At 34.6% G+C, this 11353-nt stretch overlaps 1 protein-coding gene across 1 annotated transcript; it reads right to left on the bottom strand.

Annotated features, from left to right (window-relative positions):
• Nucleotides 1-703: 703 nt before the first annotated feature.
• Nucleotides 704-1840, bottom strand: LOC104090546 (heavy metal-associated isoprenylated plant protein 16-like). The gene is made up of 3 exons (XM_009595667.4): nucleotides 1594-1840; nucleotides 1430-1508; nucleotides 704-1099 (listed from the first exon to the last, which is right to left on the bottom strand). Exons 1-3 carry the CDS (start codon nucleotides 1597-1599, stop codon nucleotides 780-782), a joined length of 405 nt encoding a protein of 134 aa, XP_009593962.1. The 5' UTR covers nucleotides 1600-1840; the 3' UTR covers nucleotides 704-779.
• Nucleotides 1841-11353: the final 9513 nt, after the last annotated feature.

Genomic DNA, 11353 nt, shown 5'->3' on the forward strand with positions numbered 1-11353 from the left:
CAAAGTAATAAAAGTTTATTTTTGTCTTCTAGCTATTATTCAAAGCGTTCTTCATTTATTCTCTCCTTCTTTAATCACAACCGAGCTTATATCGACGGTTCGATCGAGGCCGAATTTCAGTGTTCAACTTAAGATCAGGCTTTATCATTACATTACAATTGGTTTGATCGTTTATTTTTTCTTTAACTTAATTACTTGTTGTTCTTAGATCATTCATATTGAATTAAATCACATATTCTTTAAACCGTGTATAAATTTAATTGTTACTCATTTTTTAGGGTAAACAACGAAGAAGAAAGAGAAGTAATTAGGATGACCATTTCGTATTTCTTCTTTCAATTGTAAAATCAGAAATATATGAAAGTAGAGATGTAAGTAGGTTGACATTTTTGTTAGTAATGAAATTTGATATAAATAATTTATACATTCAATCCAACTAGTATAGAATTGAAACAATATATATTGTTTCATATTTTTATATCATGTGACATTTTTTAAATTGTTAGCGCTGCTCAAATAAAAAATACAAAAATAAAAAAAGGAAAAAGTTTGTTGATTCAAGAGGACCCTTATTATTAGTTAGTTTTTTTCTTATACTCCTCTAGTTAGTTCGTAAGCCAGTTCTATTGGCAAAAGTTCCTTTTAAAAAATTACTTGAGTGTCCATTATTGAAGCATTAATTTGTATAACTGGAAAATACAAATCACTGTGGTATGTCTCGTAATCATAGAAAGTAAAAATAGAGCATCAAGAATTTGTTGGGAATTCCGAAAGTTGCATCACAAAATAGAGCAACTTTGGTTGTAATTGTCATAAACAGGCTGACATACTGGATAATACTGTACGCATGGAGGGTTAATTGGTGGGCAACATTGTAATTTGCACTTTTCTTCTTCTTCCTTCTTCTTCTTCTTTTCTTCTTCTTCCTTCTTCTTCTTTTCTTCGGCCTCTTTGTTAGGAGGTTTCACTTCTTCCACACTCACAATGCTAGCGCACCTGAATTTCCTCTTTAGGCACTTCATTAGTTCAAAAGAATCAATTCCTTCTCCTATCACCACCAAATGACTTTTTTCCTTGTCTATATTTACCGATGTAACCCCTGCAATGAGTCAATCCACTCAGCTCTCATGCTTTTTTCTATACAAAATTAATTGATTCATTTATTTAGAATTTAGATGGAACGCATTATTCTTTTAAAATTATGAGTTTAGAATTTATTATTCGGTGAATTTGATGATTCATAACTTATAACCATCTATGTTCATTCAGAAATTACTGATCGGTTAAATTAAAACTATAGAATATAAGATCCACCCGCCTCAATAACATTATATTAGAAGAATAAAAAGTGTCAAGAGCTCCTTCCTCGAATATCAATGTTCATATATAGGAGATGAAAAGCAAAGAATTAGAAAAATCACACACATACCTCGAATATTTACAGCAATCTGCATTGCCTTTGATCTGCTCTTGTCAGTGCTCAGTGGGAGATCAATCACGACCTTTTGCTGTATAACAAATTGACATTAGATTAGCCAAGGACAGAACAAACGACAAAGAAAGCAATTCGAGATCAGTCTTGTTTCAACTTACCTTCATGCTCAAAGCTATATGTGCAGCAATTTCTAGGAGTCAAACGTTACATGCTGATGAAGGGAAACTGGGAGGGGCAGGGGTACGCCTATATAAAAGATGCTTATGATACAGAAATTTAAGACATGGCTGTGTGTCTTATTTTGACCAACTCAACTCTAACTCGATTCAATACAAACACAATATACACAAATAAACTAATGTACTAATCATAACCCGAGAAGCCTATACGCTAAAACAACTACTTCATTCCAATTGGCGTGATGCAGTTCCTAGCGCGAAGGTCAAGCTGACTAATATTTTTGTGAATTCAGATATAGGATTTTTTGAATTTTAAAAATAAATTTATATATTCAAAAATTATATAAAAAGTATTGCAAGTCACAATAGTTAACAATTCAAAATATTCAAGTATTTACAAAAAATATGGTCAAAGAGAATCTCTTTGACTCTCCAAATTGTAAATGTGTCACATACAATGGAACGAATGAAGTATCTCATACCACTTTTTATTAAGAGATATTTACAAGAAAGTACCAAATGCGTGTACAGATGCAAATTTAGATACTCAACATATTAATTTGTTAGCACATAAAGAAAGAGAAAAAAAAATTGATGTGAAGCTTATTCATCTCAAATATGTACCTTATATATATATATATATATATATATAAAATATATATATAAGGGAATGATTCTTTACCAACTAACCATAAAGAGAAAACTCGACCTTCTGTTTATTTAATTAAAGACCTAGTAACTCCAAAGTCTTCTCAATTAATATATTAATTTGTTGACAATGAAGTGGTTCATGTCACATACTTGACAAAGATATGACAACGCAAGTAGCATACCGAGGGGTGTACAAGAAAATTGACATCAAACTAATAATTCGAATTAAACAAAAATAATTAGAACTAGTGAATCGATTTGATTTAGTTTGGTATTAAAAACAATTTGACCATAATTTGTTTGGCTTGGTTTTAGCTAAATAGTCAAATCGAAACCAAACTAACCCGATATAATATATATATAATTTTAAAAATATTTTGTACATAATATTTGTTATAATATAATTTATAAATATTTTTTAAACTTTTCATAATTTTTATCTTTTATGTATTATTTCAGGCTTGGAATTAGAATTTTTGAATGATCCAATAAGTTTTATAACCCATAAATGTTAGTAACTTATATAAGTCCAAAACATAACAAAATCAATACTAATGCTAACAAAAAAAATCAATCTAACATTAGGGATAGCAATGGTGTTGAATAATATCTATTTTTTTTAGTTTTGCATTGGATTAAACAGTAAAAATACATAACTTAATTTTATTTTTTTCTTTAGTGTTTAGTCATATAATTTATAGTACTTATTAGTTGTACTTATTTTAGCACGACTTAGTATATTTAGATTATTTTTTTGAGAATCAATTCGGATTCATGCCAGGGCGATCCATTTGATACGCCTAAATTACACCCTTGTTTAGAGTATAAAGCGACTGTAGCAAAAATAGTGACCCAAAGAATTGAGATCGTATCCACAAGGAGTTATAATAAGTTGTTATGGTAGATACCCAAGTTATGTGACCCAAAATATATTAAATTATATGTCATGACCCAAAATTCCAACTAATGGGGTCGTGATGGCGCCTAACACCGCTTGCTAGGCAAGCCACCACTTAACAATAAATAAAGAAATGAGACTAACAGAAAACGGCATAATAGTATAGAACAAGAGTAAAAATCTTAAATACATAAATAAGTCCAAAATCAAACGCTCTACACAACCTCCGAAGATTTGATATCGTGGCGTACATGAGCTACTAAGAATACTATATACAATATCTGCAACGAATATAATAATGTCTGGCCAAATAAATAGGAATAGGGAAAATGGGAAGAAAAATCTAGGGCCAGCGGACGTTTGTGCAGCTCTACCTCGAGTCATCTAACTGGTAACGGCTAAGAACCTCTTGGGATTCTACTGGTACCAATGTCCGAATCTGCACAAGAAGTGCAAAAGTATAGTATGAATACAACCGATCCGTTATACTCAATAAGTATCGAGCCTAACTTCGACGAGGTAGTGACGAGGTTATGACAAGACACTTACCAGAATAATAGAGATAACAGTAATAATAACAGAATAAAAGGCAAGAATGATAAAAGATTTCGAAGACAAAAGTAATAACCAAGTTTTTCGAACAATACAATCAACACCCTATTCAGCAGCTCAAATCAACAGAGAAGAATAATATCCATAATCAACATACCCAAAGTCCACAAAGAAGGCTATATCACAAACAATACCAATATTTCATAACACATACGTTGTGGCACACAACCGATCCAACACACCCAAACATTAATTCACATAGAAACGTCCAACAACACCATCCACATGGTAAAATTCATAATAAACTATCGAGGAGAATAGATAAGTATAATTTACTAAGGAAAAGATGAGCACGAACAAAGAGTAATGGCAATCTCATATCCTAGGGCTAATCTCACTCATGTAACTCAATAAGTATCCAAACAAAGTTATTCACGCAAACGATCAAATGATCACACAATCCCAACATAGCATAGGTAAAAATGGCAAGAAGCAAGTATGGTATGAAACAAGTATAGACATGTTCTAGTAAAGACATTTATTAAGTAAAATCATGAACAAGTAAAAGCATGTGACAAGTAAAAATTGAATAAATACATATATCAAAAGTAAGAGCATGTATCAAATAAAGGCATATATCAAGTAAAAGCAGGAAATAACTAAAATCATTTAATAAATAAAAGAATAAAGTAGGTAATGACTAGAATAAGCTAGTTCTACCCGCATATTTTAACCCATAACAACGCATATGCACTCGTTACCTTGCATAAACGTCGTCCCCAACACGTAGAACACGTAGCAAATAGTCCAATTATATTTGAATTCCCTCAAAATCAAAGTTAACCACGCAACTTACCTCTTTTCGGAACTAAATCAACAATCCACCACGATTTTTCCTTTAGAACAAGCCTTCAAATCACACTAATTTAGTCAAATAATGCACAAATAAGTCAAAACAAGCTTTAGAAACTACCTTAGTATAAATATTTTTTGATATTTATCATATTTGGAAAAAACAACAAAAATTCAATACGAGCACATGGCCGAAATCCGAAATTAAGATCAATTTCTATTTATCCATTCTCTCCCGATTCCAAATATATGATTTGCATTAAGATTGGACCTCAAATCGAGGTCCAAATCTCCAAAATTAATCCCCATAAATATTTTCCCAAAATTCCAATTTCTACACTAGAAAATACTAGATTTAGAAATAAAAATTTATGGGAATTCATGAAAATAAATCAAAACTAAGTAAAAATTACTAACCTTAGAAGTTGGGATGAAAATTCTCTGAAAAATCTCCTCAATCCATGATCTAGGTCTCAAAAATGGTCAAGCGTGGCTAAATCACGATTTTCAGCCTTTTATATACATGGGCATCAGGTGTTCTTCGCGTTCGCGAAGGATGTCACCCCCAAGCCTCCGAGTTTGCGACCCTGATGTCGCGTTAGCGATGAAGAAACGTCCAACAGTCCCCAAGCATCCAAGTCTACACGTTCGCAAATCAGCAGTCGTGTTCACGAAGGCCAAATCCCCCCAGGGCGTCGCGTTCATGAGCTCAGATTCTTGATCGCATAGAGTAAAACCTCCCCAGCCCAAGTAACCCTTCGCAAACCCAAAACAAGCTCGCATTCGCGATGCATACTATACCAGTAGCAGTTCAGTTGTTGCAACTTGTAAAAGAATAGGCGAAAACTTCCCCGAAACGCACCCTCAACTCCTCGGACCCCACCCAAATATCCACATAAGTATATAAATCTCATATGAACTTTCTCGTAAGCTCAAAACATCAAAAATAATATCTACAATCAAGATTCAACCTTAAAAACTTAAAGATTTCAAAGTTCATAAACTTATTTTTCTAACTTCGCTGAAACGGTCTCGGATCACCTAGGATCCCAAGCAAACATGCGTACAAGTCCAAAATTATTATAGGAACCTATTGGAATCATCAAAATATCGATCCGAGGTTGTTTACCAACAATGTTGACTCTAGTCAATTCCAACAACTTTTACGTCTTAAAATCAAGTTTCTTTTAAAAAATCACATTTAAATTTTTCAGAAATCAAAATAGACCACACACGTAAGTCATAAAATGTCAAATTAGGCTATTGAAAGTCTCAAATTATGAAATGGAAAGCTAAAACTCAAAATGACCTATCAGATCGTTACATTCTCCACCTCTAAAAAACGTTCATCCTCGAACAAATGTAGAAATGTACCTAAACTGATAAAAAGATATGAATACCTACTCTTCATGTGGATAGAATTTCAAGTTTCTAAAATTGAAAACTATGGTGTTCTTGATGAAGAAGAACAATGCAACACATATGGAACTAAAAGGAATTATTTTCTCAACAGCCATATTGGACCAACACATATGCAGTTAGCTACAAGCTTTTCTACAAAGTGATCCAATACCCATATTGGACCGACAAGTTTGCGACTTAAGGTCCAAGTACGTCATTTCTAGAGTGAAATTCAAAAATAGTCAGATTTATAAGTGGTAATTGAAAAATAGGCACAATTTCAAAAGTAATCGAATTTTAGCCATTTTTCATGTGAAGATAAATCTGAACGAAAACACTGTTCAAAATCCGAAAAATATTCCAGCATAATATACCGGAGTTCGAATTTTTTACACATGAACTTCCAGCATAATATACTGGATTTCCATCATAATATACTAGAGTTCCAGCATAATATATTGGTCCAACATAATATGCTGGAAGTTCATACACATCTGCTCCAATAACAACAACAACAACAATAACAATAACATACCCAGTATTATCCCACACCATTGGGGTCTGGGGAGGGTAGTGTGTACGCAGACCTTACCCCTACCTTGTGAGGATAGAGAGGTTGTTTTCAATAGCCCCTCGGCTCAGGAAAGTATAAGCACCACATTAATAAAAATATAGACAAGAAGGGACAGCACCAAAAAGTCATATAACAACAACAACCTAGTATAATCCCACTAGTGGGGTCTAGAGAGGGTAGTGTGTACGCAGACCTTACCCCTACCCTGGGGTAGAGAGGCTGTTTCCGATAGACCCTCGGCTCCTTCCCTCCAAGAACTCCCCACCTTTCTCTTGGGGTGACTCGAACTCACAACCTCTTGGTTGGAAGTGGAGGGTGCTCACCACTAGAGCAACCCAATCTTGTCAAAAAGTCATTTAAAAGCAGAATAAAAAAAAACAAGATAGTAAGGTAATCAGCAATGAAAGAAAATAACGATTAGTCATAAAAATCTACTATCAACAGAAGGCGAGACTGCGTGCAAATACTACTGTTATGAACACTCTAGACTACCTACTCTACTACCATAATCCTCGACCTTCATATCTTCCTATCAAGGGTCATGTCCTTGGTCAGCTGAAGCCGCGCCATGTCTTGCCTAATCACCTTTGCTCACCTCTTCTTTGGCCTACCTCTACCTCTCCGTAGGCCCTCCAATGTCAACCTCTTACACTTCATCACCGGGGCGTCTGTGTTCCTCCTTACATGACCAAACCACCTAAGTCGCGTTTCCCGCATCTTGTCCTCAATAGGGGCCACACCCACCTTGTCGTGAATAACCTCATTTCTAATCCTATCTAACCTGGTGTGCCCGTACATCCATCTCAACATCCTCATTTCTGCTATCTTCATCTTCTGGACATGAGCGATCTTGACTGGCCAACACTCAGCCCCATACAACATCGTCAGTCTGACCACCATTCTGTAGAACTTACCTTTAAGTTTCGGTGGCACCTTCTTGTCATAAAAAATACCAGAAGCGAGTCTCCATTTCATCCATCTCGCCCCAATACGATGTGTGACATCTTCATCAATCTCCTCATCCCCCTGAATAACAGACTCAAGGTACTTAAAACTTCCTCTCATAGGGATGACCTGCGATTCTAGCCTCACCTTCCTTCCTCCCCTTGAGTCTCACCACTAAACTTACACTCCAAGTATTCTGTCTTTGTCCTGCTCAACTTGAAACCTTTAGACCCCAGGGTCCGCCTTCATACCTCTAACAGCATGTTCACACTCTCTTGTGTCTCGTCAATCAATACAATATCATCTGCAAATAGCATGCACCACGGCACCTCCCCTTGGATGTGGCGCGTCAGTACGTCCATCGCCAGGGCAAACAAAAAAAGGCTAAGTGTCGATCCCTGATGCAACCCCATCATAGCCGAAAAATGGTCCGATTCCCCACCCACTGTCCACACTCGGGTCTTTGCTCCATAATACATGTACTCCAATCTCCAGTATATTATGCTGGAACTTTCTGTGTGCTGGAGTCCAGCATAATATGCTGGAAGTTCATACACAAGTGCACCAATCTCCAGTATATTATGCTGGAACTTTCCGTGTTGCAGCAAAATAATAACTATTTTTCAATGATTTTGCAAACATTCACTATTTTTCAATTATCAGTCCGAAAACTGGCTAGCTCGTGCTATTTTTACTCATTTCTATCGAGGGATACTTATATGTGCAGCCCAAATAAACAGTTTAGAGCGAGCATAGCTCATTAACTTCTTACATCTGGATTAGCCAATATATGGTTACCTTGAATTTCATAGAGCCAAATGTCTTTCGATGTTATTTTTTTACCGTTTTCACCGAGCTACCGTAGAACAATCTTTATTTTTTATTTTTAAAAAATCTAAAAGATGATGTATATGCTTTTTATATACTAATATATTATATATATAATATATAAATAATATATTTCCTCTGTATAAACATGTATACATAGTGTATAACTATGTATCAATAATGTATTCACACTGTTTCTACAAGTTCCTTGTTTATGCACTAAATTAAATTTCATATAAAAAGATTACAAAAAAATCTAAACCAGATTAAAAAATCAAAACTCCTATTGTTATTTATTTTCTTCTGTCTGACGCAAATTTACTATTTGAGTGAAGTATTAAAAGATCTTGTTTATCTTTGAGTGTAAAAGGATTAATCAGATCCACTAATCTAATCCCCACCCACCTGTAGAAGTTTCCTCGAAATGCTCAACATTCTCCAAAAAATGAAGGAAAAATAGTGAATTGCAACAGAAGAGAAAATGAAAAATATGAAGGGGAAAGGATGTAGGAAGAAGGCAAAAGGAAGGGGCAGGTGAGAAGAAGAGAAAAGTATTTTGGGAATGTGAGAAAAATATGAGGAAGGAAAGAAGGAAATAGGAATGTCACTTTTGAGTATAATTCACGTGGGGAAGAGAGATAGAAAAGAGAGGTGGGACCAGGGTCTTAAAAGAAGCTAAAGTGTTGTATTGGGCTACACAGGTAATAAAGGAGAAATTTGGCTAAATCTGTTAAACTAGTTTACCTTATGAACATTAGGCCGTAATTATCCCTTCTATCAAGAAAACATGACACTTAGAGCCCCTTTTAAAAACATAATGACCAAAATGCTTCCATTTTAAAAAAAAAAGATAAAATATGCTTCTTTTGAAGATTTTAAGACCAGGCTACCCTCTTTTCCATGTCTAGACTTCACCAAAAGGTCATTCTCCTTCTTTTCTTTGTTTTTTTAATCACATTTTTTTTGTCTTTTGTCTTTTGTCTTTTTTATTTTTTTCATATTTTGTTGTTATTTTTTCCATTTTTTCGTTCTAATAAAATTATGCACTCTTATTTATTTATTTATTTATTAATATTTTTTTTGTAGTTGTTGTAGGTAATTAAAATTTTATTAAAATTTAAATCTATAAGAAATTTGGATTTAATCCCCCAATTAAATATACTTTGGCCCAAATAATATTATGGGCTAATATATATTGAATTTATTATTTAAATCTACCAAATTGATTTAAATAAATATTCAATGCTATTGGGCTAGCCCATTTAGATGGTTTTCTACTAACTGGGTCGATCCATGAAGACTAAGCCCATGATCCATAGGCCTTTCTTGGAGACTACTCCATCCAAGCCTATATAAAGGGGTCATTTCTCTCATTTTAAGAGGAGAAAAAGGAAGGACTAACAACAAGACACAAGTGAGCTTGTGGATCAGAGACCACAATTTTCTACAAACGGAAAATGTTCAAGCATTCAAACACATCAACGCAAGTTTCAAGTATTTAAGATCAAGAACAAAGTCAAATCAAATACAAGGCGTTCAAGATCAAGGCTACTTATTTGTGACAAAATCATTGTTCTTGGCGACCATCAAGGCGATCATGACGGGCAAATCAAATTCAAATCCAAATTCAAGATCAAGCTCAAAGGCCCTTGAATTTATTTATTATTGGAAAGAAGAATTAGAAAAATCATACAGATTATAATACTCAAATCATTTGAAATAAAATACTACGTTATTGTAATATTTTTCGATCTCGATTATTTTCTTGACGTAAATGTATTGCCTACAAATTCCGGCACGCCCAGTGGGACGATCTCTACCTTTTATCTCAACTTTTCAATCACCAAAGTTCAAGAACGTCACAATGGCTTCCAAGAAAGTTAACTTCAGATCAACTTCCACCAAGGCTGCTAATTCCAGGTTTTGCGCTGATGCAGAAAGTATTCTCGATGTTACCTTTGTAAGCTTTGGACCAATTAAAAAGAGCAAAGCATGCTCTTTACGACAACAATCCAAGTGCGTCTCTATCAACCCCTATTTTTGAATCTTCATCCTCAAAAGGAGCAAGATCTTCTACAAAAGCACCCGAAGGAGAAAGTTTCAGAAAAGAATTTACTTAAAATTATCTTAGATTGTATTGAGATGCATTGCATAGTAGAAATAGAATAGAACAATAAAAGCCAAGATGGTCCGCTCCATCAAGTTAAGGCATAGAGTGCCTGTTGCGACTTGGTTAGAAATCGGGTCGTGACACTTTCATAGACATTGTTGGTGTTGATTGTTTGTTAAAATTAGGCCCCGATTTTGCTACGCAATTAGGAATGAAAGTTTACTCTAGCTCTGACTTAGATGTTGGAAGTGATTTCCTTGAGTCTGGCGCCGCCACAGATTCACTACTAACTTGTGGCTTGCTTTGGTGTGATGTTATCGAAATATCGACACTGTTCGGCTGCATGAAAAATATAAACAATTAGTAAAGTTACTTAAGTATAGCAAGATAACAAGAATGTTTTAATCATTACCTGATTATTGGCCGTCAAAGTCCTTGAAGGATTGCCAATGCTGTCAATAATCTCAACTATACCTAAATCATTGCCTCCTTGATTGTTTGAATATGGCTTTACCCGCTCAAAGTTTTGATCCTCATGACTGCTATCACTCTTATTTTGGGATGATCGTTTCTTGGAAGTAGGAACAACAACACCTAATAAAAAGTAAACCTCATTAACTTGATGAGCCTGAGCATACACCTTCTCTTTTTGAATATTTTTATGCAAAGGTCCCATGATATTTCTGATGCGAATACTTTAGATTTTAAAGTAGGAGGTTTATCTTTCTAGTTGAGAGGCATGATATCTAAAGGCACGGTAGCATTGGCCTAGCAACATTTACCAATAATACCAAATGGTCTTCGAGAAAGCTCCCATGCACTTTTGTCCACCACGATTCGTATTCTGACGAAAATAGTTTTTTTCGTTGGATATGGTTGGGGAAAAGATTGCCCTCGTAGTGATGGAATTATATGACACACAAATTCT

The sequence above is a fragment of the Nicotiana tomentosiformis genome, chromosome 6 (assembly GCF_000390325.3).
Source record: "Nicotiana tomentosiformis chromosome 6, ASM39032v3, whole genome shotgun sequence".
In the NCBI taxonomy this organism is placed as follows: domain Eukaryota; kingdom Viridiplantae; phylum Streptophyta; class Magnoliopsida; order Solanales; family Solanaceae; genus Nicotiana; species Nicotiana tomentosiformis.

Excerpts from the sequence above, each read along its gene's own strand:
- LOC104090546 (XM_009595667.4), bottom strand. Across the intron at positions 1,100-1,429 it reads GATTGCTGTAAATATTCGAG|GGGTTACATCGGTAAATATA; the intron begins GTATGTGTGTGA and ends GACTCATTGCAG.